Raw genomic sequence first — 22,846 nt, 5'->3', positions numbered from 1 at the left:
TTTATGTGTGTTTTATATATATATATATATATATATATATATATATATATATATATATATATATATATATGTTGCAAATGAATGCACTCTCAGGGCTTCTTAGTAGTAAGTCAAAACAAAGTTTATTGACGTTTCAGGGTTCAAACTGACCCCTTCATCAGAAAATATATATACATGGGCTAACAACGTAAGTGACTTTACTTCTAATCAAACAATCACGCCCACTTCCAGTCCAATGAGCGCCAATCTCCAAGGTGAGCAAAACATTTATATATAGGAGAAATAGAGGAAAATATCATTATTACACTATATTTGATTCTCTTTCCTTTATTCCTTTCTATCCCTGGAGCGCTCTTCCTCACAAACACATTCCGTCAATATAAACAGTATATATATATATATATATATATATATATATATATATATATATATATATATATATATATATATATATATATATATATATATACATATATATATATATATATATATATATATATATATATATAAATATATACATAAAGCACAAGATAAGCGCACTCCAAAGGTCTTTCAAAAAAGGTCACTTTATATATATATATATTATCATAATTATAATAATGCACTATTTGGGGGGGGGGGGGTGCAACATCACCAAACTAGGAAACTTTTCTTTGATTTATAAATATTTGCACAGTGTTTCATGTACTGTTTGTACTAGTAGAAATATCAGAATTAGATAACAGAGGATTTAGGTGCTGCTGTGCTGCTGTGTTAACTAAAAGAGAAAGCACAAAGTACACATCAAGTCCAGAAGAGATATTTATTTTGTACAGGAAAAGTTGTGTAAGGAAATACTTTGAAAGATCTAGGTTCTCCTATTAAGAAATATAATTTGATTAAATACCATGTGGCACAGAATAACTTGCTAGCTATTTTAACTACCAAAGGTCAAGGAGAGCCCAGGCTAAAAGAAAGAAATAAAAGCCTAAAAATGTCTAAAGATTGTAGGTCCTATTGAAATTATGAAAGTAAAAGTGAACACCACATCATATATAAAAGGGAAAGAAATTCTGATTATACAAATAGTAAATAAAAGTATCACTTTTTCAATCATAATATATTGTTTTAATTTACAGTATGTTACCATGGTACCACCCACTCTCAAGTGGTCTAGGTTTGTCACTTTAAAAACTCATCCTACTTCAATGTGGCTAACAATTCAATAATGAAAGAACTTTAGACTGACTGCTTGTCAAAGGGACATTAAACCTCAAAATTTTGTTTCATGATCCAGATATTTAGGCCTATTTATCATATGTCTGTCGGACCTGATCCGACAGTGCGGATCAGGTCCGACAGACATTGCTGAATGCGGAGAGCAATACGCTCTCCGTATTCAGCATTGCACCAGCAGTTCTTGTGAGCTGCTGGTGCAACGCTGCCCCCTGCAGACTGGCGGCCAATCGGCCGCCAGTAGGGAGGTGTCAATCAACCCGATCGTACTCGATCGGGTTGATTTCCGGCGATTCTTGTCTGCCTCATCAGAGCAGGCGGACAGGGTTATGGAGCAGCGGTCTTTAGACCACTTCTTCATAACTGATGTTTCTGGCGAGCCTGCAGGCTCGCCAGAAACACAGGCCCTCAAGCTCTGTACGGAGCTTCATAGATAGGCCCCAGAGAATACAATTTTAAACAACATTCAAATGTACTTCTATTATCTAATTTGATTAATTTTTCAGATATCCTTTTTTAAATAAATAGCAATGCACATTGGTGAACCAATCACAAAAGGCATCTATGTGCAGCGACCAATCAGCAGCTACTGAGCCTATCTAGATATGCTTTTCAGCAAAGGATATCAAGAGAATTAAGCAAATTAGATAATAGAAGTAAGATAGATAGTTGTTTAAAATTGCATGCTCTTTCTAAACCATGAAGGAAAATTTTTGGGTTTAATGTCCCTTTAAGGTTATATTTATATAAATTTACCATGGTTACAGTGGACACAAGATAAACTAGAAAAAAAATGCATGAATAGGTTTCATTCTTCTATTAAGGATGATGAATGCCTGTGGAAGGTGAGATGACTTCCAATACATTGTTGGCAAAATAGTTTGTTCTCTTTCGTCATATTGTAGGTAAGTAAAGAAGAGAACCATCTGCAGCTATATAAAATAAGTTATTGCTTATTTCTGTCAAGATGTTATATATATTATCCCTATGTTATGTCCTCCACAATAGGGCCACATTCAGGTATTGATGATTCCTTATGCCCATTTATGTCTAACAGTAGTTCTAGACCACAAATTCCTCTTGCATATTTGCAAGATGAAGAATTTAAGTGACCAGCCAGACATGTGCCTCTCTGAGTGAGAACCTAAAAGGCATTACAAATGTGACACATCCAGGCTTTAAAAAAAAGTATATTTTTAAATTCCTTCTTGCAACCCTTGAAATGGGTAGGTGATCACTCAGTGTATTAGCTAAGCAATTCTGTAACATTAAACCTACAATAAGGGAAGATTTTTATTATGTGGGTTGAAATAAAGAGTGGGGGGAAAAAATCCTAAAAAAAAAAAAAAAGATTAAAAAAAAGATTAAAGAGCAATATCCCTATTTTTGCAGATGATACAAAGTTGTGTAAGGTCATTAGGTCAGTGCAGGGTGAACTTGTTTTACAAAATTAGAAGAGATTTGATATGATACAACATACTAGGCATGTGCATTCAACAGTTTTGTTATCTGCAGAATGCGGGAGAAGGCGGCCGCTTGCTGCATTCAGCTCTTTACAAAGCAGGATTTCTTCTTGTGCAAGTGAAAGTACAACACACTAGCATCTGTGCAAACCCATATCATAGTGTGTTGCACTTTTACAAGAAGAAATCCAGCTCCGAAAAGAGCAGAATGCCGCAAGCGGTTGCCTACTTCTGCTTTTTGCAGCTAACAAAACAACAGAATGCATATATTTCCAAGATACTGGGCTAGATTACGAGTGGAGCTCAAATTTGAGTTCCTCTGAGTGTTTTATCTGTGTTCAGCTTTTTTTTTTTTTACCATTGCGCACCCAGTTGCACACGTATTACAGGTCACAAACAAAACGTTTGAGCTCTCGTGGTTGCATTCTCATCCAGAAAAAAATGCAAACACGATTGAAGGATCGCAATGAGATTTATGTATGTATTTCTATACATATGTAAATATGTATTTATATGTGTATATATGTATGCAAATAAAATCAAAAGGAACAATCTCCTTGCAGGTAAATAGATCCGTAAAGGGTACTCCTTTGGTGCTCCTTAGTGGTAGAGGCAGATACACTATGCACAAGCCTTGTATGTAAAACAAATGAAGAAGTTTATTTGATATGCATTAAAAAGTTAAAACAGACTCACAAACTCACGGAAGACAAAGGTAGAGTTATGTCATCTGACGCGTTTCACGCCGACTGGCACTTTCTCAAAGATAGTTTGGGAGTGTCTTAATTCAGGTATAAGTAATTAAACTAAAGAACACACCCCCAAACACCTGACGTATAGGGTGTCCGTATGTGGCGAAGTAAACCAATGCATAGTATTGTAGCCCAATTGAAAACACACAGGCATACAGCTATTGGTTAAAGGGAAAACCCCTTCTTTTTTTCACAGCGATACATACAGAGACTAAAAATACTCAGAACAATACAAACAAATAAGATACTAATACTAGCAAACACATTAGTAACAAATTGTAAATAGTCAACACCGGCTAGGTACTAAAAAAAGAGAGTATGATTTAAAAAAATAATAATAGTGATACTCATAGATGGAGGCTACAGTAGATGTATATATAATGTGTAGTAGTATCATAGACACATTGTATTTTTGCAAGATGCCGTGTAACTACTGAGAAAAAAGAGATACATTATTTAATACCATTTTTAACACCATTTAAACTTCCAAAATCTAAAAGGGAGTTAAATATAAATACACTAGGCACTATGTATGTATCTATTTAATTCATTTGAATAGTTTATGTGAAATATTACGGTTAAATAAGGCCTGTACAGAACTATAATATTATTAACTTGTTTTATACCAAGGTAGTTAACCACATTTTCTGGGACTAGAGACCTTGATATAGGTCTAGATCCCAACACAGGTTGATTCCATTTGGTGCCTTAGTTTCTAATTTAAAGATCCATTGAACTTCTACATCCAACAGTTTCCTATATCTGTCTCCCCCTCTTTTATTTGGAGGTATGTAATCAATTACTTTAAAAGTTAGAGCATTGATTTTCTCAGAATGGAGATTGAAATGCTTACCTACTGGGGTCTTGGGGGGATCTTTATCAATTGATGTAAGATGCTCACGTATCCTATCTTTTAAATTTCTGCTTGTAGAGCCTGTATATTGTTTACCACATACATTGCATGTAATTAAATAAATGACATATTTAGAACAACAGTAAAGTCTATATCTGATTTTGTGTGTAGAATTATTCGTGGTTGTTATTATTGCAGTAGATGCAAACATTGCAATGTCTACCACATCGAAAAAAACCTTTTCTAGCTAGCCATGTTTCCATGGTTGAGATTTCTGAATTGTACACATATTTAATCAAACAACTTCCTATGGTATCTGCTCTTTTTGGAATAAATTTAACTCCATTCTCTAGAATATTCTTACACTGGGAGTCAAGTGTCAAAATCTCTAAATTTTTATTTACATTTTTAATTTTTCGAAGCTAATTACTAAATTATGTAATGAACTTTATATCCTCTAAAGTTTCTGTTTTCTTCTGACGTTTTTGTTGTTTTAGTAGTAAATGTGTCCTGTTTAGTTTTCTAACCTTGTATCTCAGCTGAAGGATGGATTCTTTATTATAACCTCTCTGCTCTAGTCTATTAACAAGTTCCAGAGAGTGTTTATCATAGCTCTCTATGTCAGTACATATTCTCTTGATTCGAATATGATAAACACTCTCAGAGGCATAGGAGTTGAAGCGGTTTCTGTAGTCCGGGTCATAGGAGGTGGTGAGTGCCCCGGCCATTGGAGGATATAAAGATGCCTGTTTATTCAGCTATTCTAGTCCATAATAAAAGTGCAAGCTATGGGGGACTCTGACGCGCTAGAGGGTACTCCCTCTTTAACAAAGTCTCATTCCTGTGTTTATTGTGAGGAGGTTCTTGTAGATCAGCCTGCTCAACTATGTTCCACATGCCTTGATAAAGTTGCGACATCTAAAACTAAAGGGATGTCTAGCACTACTGAGCCGTCCACCTCTGAGGGTTCTCCGTCCTGTGAGGTGCGTTTCCTGCTTTCATCTCCGAGTGCACATGCAGCGCCCCAGGGTCCAACCATTACTCCTACGGGAGAGATTCATTGGCCGTCAAATTTTGCGGATGAACTGCAAACACTGGTATCGAAAGTGATCTATGCCTTACCATGTTCTGCTAAGCACAAGCGTAGGGCGTATCATGGCGGCCCGGCCCAAGGGTTGTCTACGCCTATGGAAATATCAGAGGCATTATACGATGATGAGGCCCACTCCGACTCTTCTGGGTCGGAGTCCATGTCATCTGATCCTCCGGCAGTGGAGGAGCCTGACTTTAGGTTTAGGATGGAGAATTTGCGCTTTTTGCTGAAGCAAGTGCTTGCTACTCTGGAGGTTCTGGAACCGATGCTTCCAGAGCAACCTTCAATTCCTAAGCTTGATAAGGTATACAAGGACAGGGAGGTGCCTCAGATATTCCCGGTTCCTGTTAAGATGGCTAATATTAAAAATGAATGGGAGCGATTAGGTTCTTCCTTTTCCCCTTCTTCTTCCTTTAGGAAACTGTTCCCCATTCCGGACTCTCAGCTCAAGCTGTGGGGGACTGTCCCTAAGGTGGATGGTGCTAACTCTACGCTTGCAAAGCGTAGAGTTCATCATTTAAAGAGCCCATGGATAAAAAGTTGGAACACATGTTAAGGAAAATGTTTGTTTTTCAAACTGCAGCGGCTGTAGCCGTGATTTCCAGAGCTGCGACATTTTGGTGTGAATCCCTGTGTGATATGGTCGAGAGGGAGACTTCAATCAATGAGATACAGGATAAGATTAAGGCATTGAAGGTCGCCAATTCTTTAATTTGTGATGCCAATATGCAAATTATTCCCCTGAATGCAAAGGTTTCAGGATTCTCCGTTTTAGCTCGCAGGGCTCTGTGGCTAAAGTCTTGGTCTGCGGACATGACCTCTAAGTCGAGGCTGTTGTCCCTGCCTTTTCATGGAAAGATTCTGTTCGGTCCAGGATTGGATTTGATCATATCCATGGTTACAGGAGGCAGGGGAGCTTTCCTACTGCAGGACAAGAAGGCTAAGCCTAAAGGATCTTCTTTTCATCCCTTGCGCAGACAAGGCCCAGTGCCAGCAGCCCACCATGAAAGCGGATCAGTCCAAGGGAACATGGAAACCTGCTCAGTCTTGGAACAAGTCCAAGCAGAACAAGAAGCTCGCCGAGACTAAATCGGCATGAAGGGGCGGCCCCCGACCGGTCTCCGGACCAAGTAGGGGGCAGATTGTCTCTCTTCTCTGAAGCCTGGTTGCAGGACGTTTAGGACCCTTGGGTTCTGGAGGTTGTCGCCCAGGGTTACAGAATAGGGTTCAGGTCCCATCTGCCCAGGGGCAAATTCCTCCTGTCAAACCCGTCTTCAAGACCGGAAAAGAGAGAGACCTTTCTAGAATGTGTGAGGGATCTCTCCTCTCTAGGTGTTATCGTACCAGTACCCCGAACAGAAAGGGGTCTAGGGTACTATTACAAATCTCTTTGTGGTTCCAAAGAAGGAGGGCACGTTCCGCCTGATTCTGGACCTAAAGTGTTTAAACAAGTTTCTGGCTGTTCCATCATTCAAAATGGAAGCGATCAGATCTATTCTGTCTCTAGTTCAAGAGGGACAGTTCATGACGACAATAGACTTGAAGGATGCTTACCTTCATGTTCCAATTCACAGGGACCACTCCAAGTTCCTAAGATTTGTGTTTCTGGACCAGCATTTCCAGTTTGTGGCCCTTCCCTTCAGTCTGACGACGGCCCGAGAGTCTTCACGAAGGTTCTGGGGCGTTTCTTTTAGTGGCAAGATACAGAGGCATTGCTGTGGCGCCCTATTTGAACAACTTCCTAGTCCAGGTGCTGTCGTTCAGCCTTGCAGAGGATCATTTGAGGGCTCTTCTTTTATTGCTCCAATCTTACGGTTGGAAGATCAACTCAGGAAAGAGTTCCCTGGTTCCCAGCAACAGGATGGAGATCCTGGGCAGGATAATAGACTCTATGTCAATGAAAATATTTCTCACAGAGCAACGACACAGGAAGATTGCGTCCACCTGTCTTACCCTTCAGTCCTCCTCAAGCCCTTCGGTGGCTCAGTGTATGGAGATGATCAGGCTCATGGTTTCCAGCATAGATGTCATCCCTTTCGCCAGGTTCCATCCCAGATCTCTTCAATTGTGCATGTTGAGACAGTGGAACGGCGATCATTCAGATCTATCACAGCGGATATCCATGGATGCTCGGACAAGGGACTCCCTCTCTTGGTGGATATGTCCAGAGCATCTCTCTCTGGGGACATCCTTCTTGAGACCGACCTGGGAGATTGTGACCACGGACGCGAGTCTGGCAGGATGGGGAGCTGTTTGGGAAAATGGTCCCAGGAGGAGTCTCTCCTTCCGATAAATATTCTGGAACTTTGAGCAATTTACAATGCTCTGAGGGCGTGGCCTCTTCTGGGGTCATTCAGCTTCATCAGATTCCAGACCGACAACATTACCTCGGTGGCTTACATCAACCATCAGGGGGGAAAGAGGAGCTCCCTGGCAATGAGGGAGGTGTCTCAGATTTTGTAGTGGGCGGAGTCCCACAGCTGCTCGCTGTCAGCAATCCACATTCCAGGTGTGGACAACTGGGAAACGGACTTTCTCAGCAGGCAATCCTTCCATCCGGTGGAATGGTCTCTTCACCCTGAAGTGGGGCATTTTTCCACTGTTACCACTTCTACCTCGTGTAGTGGCATGCATCAAGCAGAAGCGAGCTTTGCCCATCCTGATTGCTCCATCGTGGCCGCGTAGGACGTGGTTTGAGGATCTGGTGAGGATCTCATCCTCTACGCCATGGAGGTTACCCTGTCGCAGGGATCTGCTGGAACAGGGTCCCTTTCAACATCAAAATCTCATTTCTCTGAGCCTGACTGCGTGGAGATTGAACACCTAGTCTTAGCCAAGAAAGGATTTTCTGAAAGTCTGATTGACACTCTAGTTCAGGCAAGGAAGCCAGTCGCTCGTTGCATCTACCATAAGGTGTGGAGGACTTACTTGTCCTGGTGTGAGAAGCATGGATATACTTGGCACAAGGTGAAGGTATCCAGGATTCTCTCTTTTCTCCAAGAAGGTTTGGAGAAGGGTCTTGCCGCCAGTTCCTTAAAGGGACAGATTTCGGCATTATTAGTTTTGTTGCACAGGAGACTTGCTGAGTTTCCTGACATTCAATCTTTTGTTCAGGCTCTGTCTAGAATCAGGCCTGTCTTTAGGCAGTCTGCTCCTCCATGGAGCTTAAACTTGGTCCTTAAGGTATTGCAGAGGGTTCAGTTTGAGCCTATGCATTCTTTTCCTGTTGGCTATTGCACCGGCACGCAGAGTATCTGAGCTTGCTGCCTTGCAATTTGAGCCTCCTTATCTGGTTTTTCATGCGGATAAGGCTGTTCTTCGCACCGGTTTGGGATTTCTTCCCAAGGTGGTGTCTAACCGTAACATCAATCAGGAAATAATTGTTCCTTCTTTGTGTCCTAACCCTTCTTCTTCTAAGGAGAGGTTACTTCATAATCTGGATGTGGTTCGTGCCTTGAAGTTCTATCTTCAGGCTACAAAGGATTCAGTCTACATCTCTTTTTGTGGTGTATTCCGGGAAGCGCAAGGGGCAGAGGGCCTCTTCTACTTCTTTGTCCTTTTGGTTGAGAAGTTTGATTCGCTTGGCCTATGAGACAGCAGGACATAAGCCTGCTCAGAGGATCACAGCTCATTCAACTAGAGCTGTGGCTTCGTCTTAGGCCTTCAAAAATGAGGCCTCTATGGAGCAGATTTGTAAGGCGGCTACCTGGTCATCCTTACATACTTTTACAAAGTTTTATAAATTTGACATTTTTGCTTCTGCGGAAGCTGTTTTTGGGAGAAAGGTTTTACAGGCTGTGGTGCCCTCAGATTAGGGTCTGCCTTTTTACCCTCCCGGTTTCATTCAGTGTCCTCTAAAGCTTGGGTATATGTTTCCCAAAAGTAATGAATGAAGCCATGGATTCTCCTCCCCTTTAGATGGAAACATAAATTATGCTTACCTGATCATTTTATTTCCATCATGGGGAGGAGAGTCCACGGCTACCACCCGTAACTCCGGTGGGCGGACCTAAATTTAATTTATCTTCTGGCACCATTTATACCCTGATATTTCTCCTACTGTTCCTTGTTCCCTTGGCAGAATGACTTGGGGCTGAGGGGAGTGGGGGAGGTATTTAAGACTTTGGCAGGGGTGTCTTTGCCTCCTCCTGGTGGCCAGGTTCTTTATTCCCAAAAGTAATGAATGAAGCCGTGGACTCTCTTCCCCACGATGGAAATAAAATTATCAGGTAAGCATAATTTATGGGGGGTTTTTAACACCTGACATCTCATATTTTTGAGCCCTTATAACCTTTCTATGCATTTTTTTGTAATAATTTTTATTAGATAGTGTTATTATGAGTGTAACTTTACTTTTACATGTATTTTTGTTGTGTTTTGTGACACTTTGTTGACTTGCGTAACAGCAAACCAGAGCTCTGAATTCACGGTAATAATTCTAGCATAAATCGCGTTTGCATTTACTTTCAACTTGCAATTAGGTTGCAATTTAAATTCCACGCAAACGGCCACAAAAACCTGATATCGCTTGTGTGCAAACGATAGCGTGCCACTTGTAATCTAGCCTACTGTGTATAAATTGTTTTCTATTTTGTTTTAATATTTTACTGGAACTTAAAATTCCATAATTAGACTCAAATTACTCATGATTGAATTATTTCTGGATTTTGAATGTAAACATATTATTAATGAACTAATATATTTATACTGTGTGGCTTTAAAAAAAACTAGCACAATAGATTGTTAACAATTTCAGTGCATCATTATGTACATTGAATGACCAATACATTTAATGGATAGTGCAAAACACTAATATCACACTTACTGCGCTTGTATGTTGGTAAATAAGTTTTGCAATGACACACAATCCATTCTTATGTAACACTTTTAAAACCTTGCATTCACTTTTTATCACTTGCTATTGTACATTCAAATACACATACTGCTAGGGACAAAATGAAAAAAACTCCTACTACTACCTGAAATAAATTTTCATGCTCAATTAGATTTGCATATTTGCGTTTTTATGACATTAATCATTTTAGTGCGGTCCCCCATAGCATTTGATTACCTGAGAGAAAGTATACGTAACCGACATGAGTACTACAGTGTGCACCATGCTACTGCTGGTGCAATAAATATTAACACCATTCACTTAGTAATAGCAGCACAAAAATCCAAATGGTTTTGAAGCTCAATTGTGTGTCAAAGGTGTTAACATATTTTTTTGCTCCACTTATAATCTAGGCCAGATTGTGAATAATATATGTTGACAGTTCTTGAAAAAAAACTAGTCACACAACAGCTTATTTCATGAAATCGTCATGTTCAAATTGTGAACAGATACACTGGCCCCTATTTAAGAAAGGTCTTGCGGACCTGATCCGACACTGCAGATCAGGTCCGCAAGACCTCGCTGAATGCGGAGAGCAATACGCTCTCCGTATTCAGCATTGCACCAGCAGCTCACAAGAGCAGCTTGTGCAACGCTGCCCCCTGCAGACTCGCGGCCAATTGGCCGCCAACAGGGGGGTATCAATCAACCCGATCGTACTCGATCGGGTTGATTTCTGGCAATTCCTGTCCGCCTGCTCAGAGCAGGCGGACAGGGTTATAGAGCAGCGAAACACAAGCCCACAAGCTCCCTACGGAGCTTGTTAAATGGGCCCCATTGTGTTGATGTGACATGATTAAGGGCTGAGGCCTAAAACATTGTTGATATTTTGTATTGTTTGGGACTTCAATAAACATGAAGATGCTGTGAAATTAGCTGTTGTGCAACTGCTTCTGTCTGAGGTATTTATCTATTGAGGATACAGTATCAGTGCAATATCCTGATGCAGTTGGTATTGCACCATTTATTACATACACAAGTGCTGAACTGTATAGGATTGGTTCTTCAAATAAAACTCTGATGTTTAACTCTACTTGTTTTTAACTCACAGGTTTCTTCAGAAGAAGTATTACAAAGAATGCAATTTATAAATGTAAGAATGGTGGTAACTGTGAAATGGACATGTACATGAGGAGAAAGTGCCAGGAATGCCGACTGAGGAAATGTAAACAGATGGGAATGTTAGCTGAGTGTAAGTGAACAAAAGATCAAATAAAATTGACTAATTTCTGGAATATAAAATTCTTCTTCTCATTGTCTGTGAATAAGTGGTTCTAAAATGGAAAGAGATCTTGTTTTTTAGATTACTTTTCCCCCCATTTGGGGCTAGATTAAAACTGGAGCGGTAATTACTGCTCCCGCTCAAGCGTTAACATTTCTAGAGATTAACTTTGTGTGTGCGTCGGATATTGCTGGTATTACAAGTTGAAAGTATAAATTTTGGGGTTGCACAAAACCTGAAGTGCGCAAAAAGTGAACCAGAGGATATTGTTTGCGATATCACAGTAACCCTGTTTAAATAAAACTAACACCAACACTTGCACGTTATCCTCACTGCTATAAACTCCTTACACTATTAACCCAATAAACCCCCACATAGCCAATCGCAAATGATCCTGCTACACTATTAACCCCTAAACTGCCACCAGCCAACCGCAAATTATCCCGCTACTTTATTAACCTCCTAACCACCACACATCCATCTCAAAATATGCCTAACCTATTAACCCCCTAACTGCTACAACCTACCCATCACAAACTACCCCAAACCCTATTAACCCCCTTACCACCACAACCCCATTGCAAAATGCTTATTACTTATTATCCCCTAAACCCCCACAACCCCCATCGCAAACTACCCCTAACTGCACAACCACTCATTGCAAAATGCCCCCTAACCTCCTAAGGGCTAACCCCCAAGACCCCAAGCAGTGCCCTAGTTGAAGTTATTATAGTTATTTTGTTTAAAAAATCCAAATCATATTCTAAAACCAAAGTAACTGCCCCCCCACAAAAAAAACATCTTTTAAAAAAAAAAAAAAAAACGTAAAAATAATTGCCCTGAGAAGGGCATTTGTTGGGAAGTGCCCTAAAGTAATCATAGCTCTTTTGCATTACATAAAATTCCTATCTTAAAAAAATCCTATGTCCTGAAAAGGCCATAAGTGACTATCGCCTAGATTACGAGTCTTGCATTAGCCTTAAAAAGCAGCGTTGAGAGGTCCCAATGCTGCTTTTTAACGCCCGCTGGTATTTCGAGTCTGGCAGGTACAGGTGTACCGCTCACTTTTTTTCCGCGACTCGAGCATACCGCAAATCCACTTACGTAAATTGCGTATCCTATCTTTTCAATGGGACTTGCATAACGCCGGTATTACGAGTCTTGGAAAAAGTGAGCGGTACACCCTCTCCTGTCAAGACTGATACCGCATTTAAAAGTCAGTAGTTAAGAGTTTTATGGGCTAACGCCGTAACATAAAACTCTTAACTAAAGTGCTAAAAAGTACACTAACACCCATAAACTACCTATTAACCCCTAAACCGAGCCCCTCACATTGCAAACACTTAAATTAAATTTTTAACCCCTAATCTGCCGACCGGACATCGCCGCCACTTTAATAAATATATTAACCCCTAAACCGCCGCACTCCCGCCTCGCAAACACTAGGGGCATAAGTGATTATATCCTTAAAAAAAAATCCCCCTTCCCAAAAAAACACTATGGGGTCTATTTATCAAAGCGTCAATTCCGGTGCATTCGCGAGCGTCAATACGCTCGCCTAACATCGCGGCTGCGGATCTGAATACGATCTCCATATTTATAAAAAAAAGCCGTCAAAAACACGCTCAGCAAGTACGGGGCAATGAGCATCGGACTGTTTTTAACTAACAGTCATGGATGACACTGTTATTCAGATTTTTCCCAACTTTATTTATACCAACTAAAGTACACTAACACCCATAAACTACCTATTAACCCTTAAACCGCCGCCCTCCCTTATCGCCGCCACTATAATAAACCTATTAATACCTAATCTGCCGCGCCCGACATTGCCGCCACTAAGATAAATATTAACCCCTATTCCGCCACTTCCCGACATTGCCACCACTAAATAAACTTATCAACCCCATAACCTCTGGCCTCCCACATCACCACCACTAAGTAAACCTATTAACCCCTAAACCGTCCGCCCCCCACATCACCAAAAACTAAATTATTAAATTATTAACCCTGTAAACCTAACAACCCCTTAACTTTACATTAAAATTACAAGATCCCTATCTTAATATAAATTAAAACTTAATTTTAAACTATAAAATAACCTACCCTAACTATTATGCTAAAATTAAATTAAACTACCAATTAAATAAACTAAATTACATATTAAAAAAAAACTAACAATACTAAAATTATTTAAATATACAATTAAACATTTTTACAAAGTACTAAATTACAAAAACAAACACTTTACAAAAAATAACAAACACTAAATTACGAAAAATAACAAACAAAATTATCCAAAATAAAAAAAATTACACCTAATCTAATAGCCCTATCAAAATAAAAAAGCCCCCGAAAAAAAACAAAAAAACCTAGCCTACAATAAACTACCAATGACCCTTAAAAGGGCATTTTGTGGGGCATTGCCTCAAAGATATCAGCTCTTTTACCTGTAAAAAAAAAAATACAAAGACCCCCAACAGTAAAACCCACCACCCAACCAACCCCCCCAAATAAAAACCCTAACTCTAATAAAAAACCTAAGCTACCCATTGCCCTGAAAAGGGCATTTGGATGGGAATTGCCCTTAAAAGGGCATTTAGCTCTTTTACAAGCCTAAACCCATATCTAAAAAATAATTTTAAGAAAATCCTAACACTAACCCCCGAAGATCCACTTACAGTTCTGAAGTCCCAACATCCAGGCGGAGAAGTCTTCATCCAGGCAGCGATGTGTTCATCCATCCAGGCGGAAGAAGTCTTCATCCAGGCGGCGATGTCTTCATCCATCCAGGTGGAAGAAGTCCTCATCCAGGCGGCGATGTCTTCATCCATCCAGGTGGAAGAAGTCCTCATCCAAGCGGCATCTTCTATCTTCATCCCTGCAGTGCGGAGCGGGTCCATCCTGAAGCCATCTGACGCGGAGCTCCTCTTCCTACGGTCGCCGCCGTAAACTGAAGATTAAATGCAAGGGACGCGATTCAATATGGCGTCTCTTGCATTCCTATTGGGTGATTTGAACAGCCAATAAAATTTCAGTAGCTCTCATCCTATTGGCTGATTTGAACAGCCAATAGGATTTCAGAAGCTCACCTCCTATTGGCTGATTTGAGTTTATACTCAAATCAGCCAATAAGAATGCAGGGGATGCCATCTTTAATCGTGTCCCTTGCATTGAAGCTTCAGTTTACGGTGGCGACCGTAAGAAGAGGAGCTCTGCTTCGGATGGCTTCAGGATGGACCCACTCCGCGCGCAGGGATGAAGATAGAAGATGCCGCTTGGATGAAGACTTCTTCCGCCTGGATGGATGAAGACATCGCCGCTTGGATGAAGACTTCTGCCTGGATGGATGAAGACATCGCCGCCTGGATGAAGACTTCTCCACCTGGATGTCGGGACTTCAGAACTGTAAGTGGATTTTCGGGGGTTAGTGTTAGGATTTTCTTAAATTTTTTGGGTGGGTTTTTATTTTAGATTTGGGCTTGTAAAAGAGCTAAATGCCCTTTTAAGGGCAATGCCCATCCAAATGCCCTTTTTAGGGCTATGGGTAGCTTAGGTTTTTTATAGAGTTAGGGTTTTTATTTGGGGGGGTTGGGTGGTGGGTTTTACTGTTGGCGAGTCTTTGTAATTTTTTTTACAGGTATAAGAGCTGATATCTATGGGGCAATGCCCCACAAAAGGCCCTTTTAAGGGTCAATGATAGTTTATTGTAGGCTAGGATTTTTTTTTATTTTGGGGGGGCTTTTATATTTTGATAGGGCTATTAGATTAGGTGTAAAAAAATATTTTGGATAAGTTTGTTATTTTTTGTAACTTAGTGTTTGTTTTTTTGAAAATTTAGTACTTTGTAATAATATTTAATTGTATATTTAAATAATTTTAGTAGTGCTAGGTTTTTTAATATGTAAATTAGTTTATTTAATTGGTAGTTTATTTTAATTTTAGCATAATAGTTAGGGTAGGTTAATTTATAGTTTAAAATTAGTTTATTTTAATTCTACAGGTAAGTTTTAATTTAAATTAAGATAGGAATCTTGTAATTTTAATGTAAAGTTAAGGGGTTGTTAGGTTTAGGGGTTAATAGCTTAATTTAGTTTTTGGCGATGTGGGGGCTGACGGTTTAGGGGTTAATAGGTTTAGTTAGTGGTGGTGATGTGGGAGACCAGAGGTTTAGGGGTTAATAAGTTTATTTAGTGGCGGTAGTGTTGGGGAGCGGTGGAATAGGGGTTAATACATTTTATTTGTGTCGGCAATGTCGGGGGCGGCAGATTAGGGGTGTTTAGACTTTGGGTTTATGTTAGGGTGTTAGGTGTAAACATAACCATAGAAATCACTGGGGTATATTTAATTCTCTTGCAGCATCGAACATGAGCTTTCGGTGCTTTCAGACTCCCATTGATTTCGATGACATCCGCGGCCTCAAGCGTGGCGGATTGAAAACCAGGTACACTGTGTCGGAATAGCCGCGATCGTACCTGTTAAATGTTTGAGAAATTGGAAAAAGTGCCAAATAGAGTCAAAAGTGTATTCGGAACATCTGTAATGACATAAGCATCGATCTGTGTCGGATTGAGAGCGCGGGATCGTATATTACGTCACAAATTTCAACATTTGCCGATCTTGATGCTTTGATAACTAGGTCAGATCAATCTCGCAACAATTACGATGTGGAATTCCAGCGTATTTTTTATTGATGCTTTGATAAATACACCCCCTATTGCTAAACCCACAGTTGGTAATCACCAAACCTGAATCGGACTCCTTAGGTGGGCAGCTCCGGTGGCGCTCCTTTTCTGTCTTCTTCCATGGGGCACTTCTTTAGGGGTGTCCTCTTCTTCCATCCATCTTCTTTTCTTCTGATCTTACGTTTGATGTCTTCTTCATGCTGTCACTGCAGCACACTGAAGATTGAATGCAAGGTTACCCTTATATAGGGGTGCCCTTGCATTTCTGTTGGCTGGTTTTCAATTCTTATTTCAAATCAGCACATAGCCGATAGGAAAATCATTCTATTGGTTGATAAGGTCAGTGTGTGATGGGGTCAGCAAGTAATAGTATTTAGGTTTCTTTGTGGTGGGGGTCTACCTGATATTTAGTCTACAATACTAGTACCCATGAATATAGATGCATGAGTTATTGTTTATTGGTACAGACGCTCTCTGACAGGCTGCTTGCAATGACCAGCTGCTATTATTTAGTGAAAGTAGAGGGTGGTACTAAATAGTAAATAATAATAACACAATGTTTTGGTGTTGTTTTTCCGTTTTTAGGGCTGAATTTGTCATTTAACCTATATTTTGTATGCAGATCTTTTATAATTCAGGCCCCAATCACAATCTTTCAGGAGCCTATTTTTTTGCTGTATTTTAGCCCTGAAAGGACAACTTTTTTTATTTTGCCCAATCACAATAGCCAATGTGCAAATGTCTTTTCAGACCTATGTGATTATTCTATGGCTCTCACTATGGAGTTAAAAATGTCTCCCTGATCACAATATGTTTTAGACTCAATTTTCATCTACTCTTTGCGCCCAGTTTTGGCTTATCAAATGCGGTACCTCAAGGCACTTGGAAAGGCTTTTTGGACATATTTCAGACTTTTTACGGCTATTTTCAAACAGTCCTTTACACTGCAGCTATGTTAAACACTCTGAAATGGCCACTGGAGACATTTTGTTAACATAATGGTATTGATTCATTAAAGCTCCATTCATCCCTATTGTAGATACTGTATACAGTCAACAGGGTACACAGGGTACATATACATATGTATATGTAAAGACTACATGATATCATATAGCCAAGGGGATCTGTACAAAACCTAAACAGTACAGCACCACCACTAACCCATCTAAATGCATCTTTTAGGTTATCTGGATGGCCAGACTGCTTTTCTATCACCATGTGGACATTTGAAAACTTTCACAAGGATTCTTTTTAAACTATTTTTATTCATAGTGTTTGTTAAAGGCCCAGGTTCATTGTGGCATGAATTATACACAAAGTGGAGGATATTTATTGCTCTCGTGTTAACTCCGCTAGAAGTAAGCTTTTTGCGCCCAACCGGTAGCGCACTTATTACAAGTTGAAAGTATAAAGGTTTTGCCCAAGTGCTAACCCCACGCGCATAAAAAGCCGAACTTAGAATATCGCAAATGGGTTAGCATATTCCCCCATTCACTTCAATGACAGCTATTTTTACTTTGTCAGGAGCACGGCTTGTTAGCCGGGTAGAGGTTAAAATTTGTCTTGAAGAAGGCTCATTGAAAGAGCTGAAACGTAAACCATGACTTTTCATGCATAACTTGTGATGTATTCAAAATAAACATTATTGATTATTTCAAATCCTGTGAGTGCCCTCCTTTCCCACTATGCTCTATATTTGAACTTTGAGGATTGCACCCAGGTCACTATTCTGCCACAGAGGTTGGAGTGCTGGGCCACCGGCTATTTGACAATATATTTATATTTATATATATATATATATATATATATACATACACACACACATAAATATTTAGACATGTATACTATGTATTTTTATGTTAAAGTCCTTTTTTTCTGACACCTGAGACCTCATATCTTTGAGCCCTTATACATTTTTTATGCAATATTTTTTTAAATAATTTTTATCTTGCGTTGCAGTTGACCAGAGCTCTGAAGTCGCATTATCCCTACGTTGTTAAATTAAATTGCGCTTTTACTTTTAAATTGTAATACATGCAGTCGCTACTTCCAACGTACACAAAGAACCCCGGTAAACCCCTTATCGCTTGTGCGTGCCACTCGTAATCTAGCCCTAAAAGTAAATATTTTGTTACCTACTTAAAATGACTTGGTACAAGATAAGTGGCATTAAAAGGACATTTTTTTTTTCTGCTATTGATATGGAAGAGCATATTTACACGTGTCAAAAATACTTTATTATTAATTAAAAACTGTCTAAACTAATACTGCAGTATTGGTTTTGCACTTCCTGCTAATCCTCACTGACTGATAAGGATAAGTACTTTATTGGTGGAAAAAGATAGCCTCTGCAAGTATGATTAGAAAACCTACATTTGTTCAGGGACATAAAAACAAATAATGAAATATATTTTGAAATGTCCTCTTTTACAATAAACAAAAAGTTGAGAACAATGTCCCTTTAAACAGTATTTTGTCTAATTCATTCCATTCTTATTCTACATAATCAAAAGCAGATAGGCAGCAAAAACTCTGGATGCGGTTCTAATAAGTAATTTGTTCATAACATTCTGTTCCTCTTCACTGAGGCTTTGGGTAATAATTATCTATGACTTAAATGCATTACTAAGGAGAGAAATGAAAGCTCATAATATAAATCTTTTAATATTGGACAGATGATAGATGATAATTTTTTATGTTTATAGTAATTAAGAGTAAGAAATCATAATGATGGCATTTAATTCAATGACTTCATATGAATTTATAAGATAGGACCACACATTTTAAAAAACAATGAACATAAACTTATAAACAATAAAGTGACAACAAACAGTGTATGTAACACAAAATAAATTGTAAAATACAAATAAAATGAATATGTGAGGGGGGACTTCCAGACAGCGTCCATGTTCAGACGCACAACTGCATGCTGCTCCAGCTTTCAAACAATATCTCTCAGCTAGTGTATTTTGAAGGCGCTAACCATAACATAAATCAATAGAAGACACATCTTTTGAGCGTGTCGACTGATGGAATTTGCTACTAGCATCAGAGCTTGAAATCACTTTAAGATCTTGGCCTGTACTTTACCCCCCCGGTAGGGTACTTTGGGGCCCTGTCGTTATGAAGCACATTGTGTGCCTTTAATCCCTAAAGAGATTACCTACCCAAGACACTACCATCTAACTAGCACCATCCAATATCTCTATTGCTTGCTGTCTTTGACTTGTGGTGAGTCGCTCCCTTTAAGAGGTTGTACAGATGGCGGCCACATGGGAAAAAAAGCTGCTCCTGATCCTGGAAAATCATTTCAATAAACTAGAGCAATCGCTGGTAATGGCTTTCCAGCACACTGCAAGCAGTAACCCGCCTGACAAAAGGGAGTGTGTCGCACTCACTCGGGATACGCACCCATGTGGAGAAACTCTTGTGGATGCCTGTAGAGAAGCCGATTTGCTACACGTGTCGAATGACACAGACAAAACAGCCTCGAAAAGAGATTTCAGGTCTATCACCATAGCTGACCAACCGACAGAACAAGCACTACAATCTGGACTGCATACAGTAAAACCACTCTCCGCTACTCTACCGGTTGATGAGCTAGTTCCTGTAGATACCCACAAGGACACATACTGAAGCTTCAAGCCCAAATATGTGGTAACGGAGCAGGCTGCATTAAACCACATGTGCAACTTCTGCTGAGCATTCTATGGACACATACGACAGATCTCCTTCCACATATGCTCTGTCTTGGACTTATCCTTGGTAACCCTGTATATCCTGACTCATGCATACTTCAAAGATCCGGAGTGGGATAAAGCTAAGTAATCATCCGTATCTGCTTACCGGAGGATGCTGTACTTTAAGCTTCAGGACTCACTTGTACTGCGGATTCCTCCAGCAGGTGCTGCTGATACCAACTTACCGTATTTATTTTTGAAGGATGGGGGTTAATATGCACTCATCTATGTTGACTATTTACAGACCCATTAGGGTATCTTACTTTAGTTGAGCAGACTCCTAGAATCCTTGTATAATGTTACATGCTAGGTCTAACTTTGTTACATGGGAACATATGTTGGGTCTACAATATCACCTAACTAACTATAGCTATGTGTCTTTATCATTTTAATACCCCACCATACAATTCCCACGCATTATATTTTGAGTTAGACTTGTATGATTATATGTGCTCACTTACTATGCCTCTATGTGTTTCCATATGGGTATGAGAATACTTATGGACTTTGTTCAACTAAACAGTTATATGTTATTCTGTTTTACTTTTAACTAGGTACTTAAAGCTTATTTGTTTGAGTTACTGATCCTTTAATAGCTTATTACAGCATTGCATCTCATAGCCGTACCAGCAAGAGATATCATCACAATTTAAGAAGAACCCAGATTTTATATATATAAACTACAGGGTGCTGGTTAAACTGTTCTTGCACAATGTGTATTTCACCCTAATGAGTAAGCTGAAAATTTATATACAGCTCTGATAATCTAGTATGTAAATATCTAATTGTCTTATGTGTAATAGTCTTTATAGCCTCTTAGCTCACAAACTATCATGATTTTTATGAGGAACTCATACCCCTATTTACTGCTGTTATGCTAGACATAGGTGGCAATTCATTTGTATACTCCATATGGTTCCATTTTTAGAGAATATAATGGTCATCTCATATGAGTAAGACCTCAGAGCAGCCGATAACGACAAATCCCAAGCACACATCTAACACAGTACTTAGTATTTGACATACTCTCTATAATTTGCTATACATCGCCTTTCGTGTTGTCAGCGGCCAGGACGACATGATATTCCAGGGGAAAACATTATCACAGCGGAGTCAGATTTGAGATTTGTCCCCCTAAAAAATAAAAAATAAAAATATTAAATTCTTATAAATACCCTCTATTACTTAGATCCATTCCACTTGTTAGTTACTATCTGTACTTAGTGGCTCTAATAATCACCGGCTTTAGACATAGCTATAAGATTTTTTAGAGAAGTAATTTCTCTGCACAGTATCTCTCCCATGTAATTCCACTAATAAACAAATATCCTAATATTTTACATCGAGAAGTAATACAGGTCCCTTACTCACCGTATAAGACAATATACAAAGTACCTATTCCATATTCTATCTCTTGATAGTTTATTTATATTTTGACAAGATGCTATGTGGACCATAAGGTCTATTTGTTAGCATGTACGGTCTACGTGGTGTATCATGCTGACCCCTATCTTTTATCCGTTTGTATTTATCACAAGTTATGTTATTGATTTCCAAATATGCCCTGTATGTGCCTTTGTGATCTCCACTAGTTTGGGTAATGTTTTCATACAAGAGTTTAACACCTAAACCTTCATGAAAAGCAAAATAAGGTCCACCATTTGAGACCCAAGAGTGGTCTCCTCCTTTTCAAAATTACCCTTTGTAGTTTACATTTCCCATATTACTAGGAGGTCCAAAAGTTGCCTCAGATATCATGTATAGGGTATATAGTTCAACTGGCAATGACAATGTATATTAATATCCGTGAAATATGTCACATGAATCTGGAATGTATATTTTCTTTTTTAAACTGGATGTATGCATCAAGACACATGTTTTGTTGTATACCTTGACTTGGACCTCAATAAAAAAAAAAAAAATTAATATGTGAAAACAGCATGTAGTTTGTACACTACTCATACTGAAACTCGCAGGTTAAATACACAAATAAATTCCTGCTTGGGAGCTCCCAGCAGGAAACAGCACATAAACCATTTGGCAGTATCAGTTGGATAACCACACCAATGACTAGATGAGTTCAGTTTGAGTGCTGCATTTCTTGCAGCTCCTGAGTGAGATTTCCCTATGTGTTTTCTACCTGTATTCCTTATGCTTGCAAAAAAAAAAAAAATTGTCTGAGATAAAACTACTAAAAAGACATAGTGAAAAGGAGGTTTAAACATAACACTAGAGATGTGCATTCACTTCTTTATGCAAATTTGTAACTATTAACAAAACAAATATCTGAATTAATGTACCAATGTAATTTAAAGAAAACTAAAAAATACTTCATCAGTATTCATTCATTTAAATTACCTTTAAGGGGCTAAAAACTTACCTGTAGCACACTGGAGAGCGGTGCTAAGCCTCTTCACAGAGCTCCAGCCCTGCTAATAAGAGGCCCTTTAGTGCAGGCCCTGGGAGCCACTGCGCTAAAGTCACCTATTAGCGGGGCTAGGGCTCTGGGAAGAAGAGGAGCGAGTTAACGCAGCTCTCCAGCTTGATAAAGGAATTAGAAAGTATAAGCTACAGGTGAACTTAGGAAAATGTACAATTGTTTATTAAAAGTTTATGTAAATGTTCTTTAAATATTCAGTTTAAAACAAAACGAATACCGAATAGTGCAGCCAACGAATATTCAGGGAAATTTCCATGAGTATTCATTATGAAAGATTTGGACAAACCAAATATTTTTGGCCTTCACTAAAATAGTCTACAAAACACAGTACATTTATAAGCAGTGTGTTATTCAAAACCTAATGTTTAATTAATAGGACAGTAAAGTAAAAACTTCTGTTATTCAGATAGGGCATGAAATAAAACAACTTTTCACTTTACTTCTATGATCTAATTTACTTGCTTCTCTCTGTATCCTTTGTTGAAAAGC

At 39.1% G+C, this 22,846-nt stretch overlaps 1 protein-coding gene across 2 annotated transcripts in view; it reads left to right on the top strand.

Moving 5' to 3' along the window:
* The window catches only part of NR1H4 (nuclear receptor subfamily 1 group H member 4), a 220,635-nt gene that overhangs the window by 120,196 nt on the left and 77,593 nt on the right, over positions 1–22,846 (top strand). For both annotated transcript variants that reach the window (XM_053716999.1, XM_053716998.1), the window contains exon 4: positions 11,322–11,462. In XM_053716999.1, the coding sequence (XP_053572974.1) occupies positions 11,322–11,462 (141 nt within the window). The remainder of the gene's footprint in view (positions 1–11,321; positions 11,463–22,846) is intronic.

This window comes from Bombina bombina, chromosome 6, assembly GCF_027579735.1.
Source record: "Bombina bombina isolate aBomBom1 chromosome 6, aBomBom1.pri, whole genome shotgun sequence".
NCBI lineage: Eukaryota > Metazoa > Chordata > Amphibia > Anura > Bombinatoridae > Bombina > Bombina bombina.
Note: the sequence above shows the minus strand (reverse complement) of the source record. Positions and strands in the feature narration are given on the sequence as shown.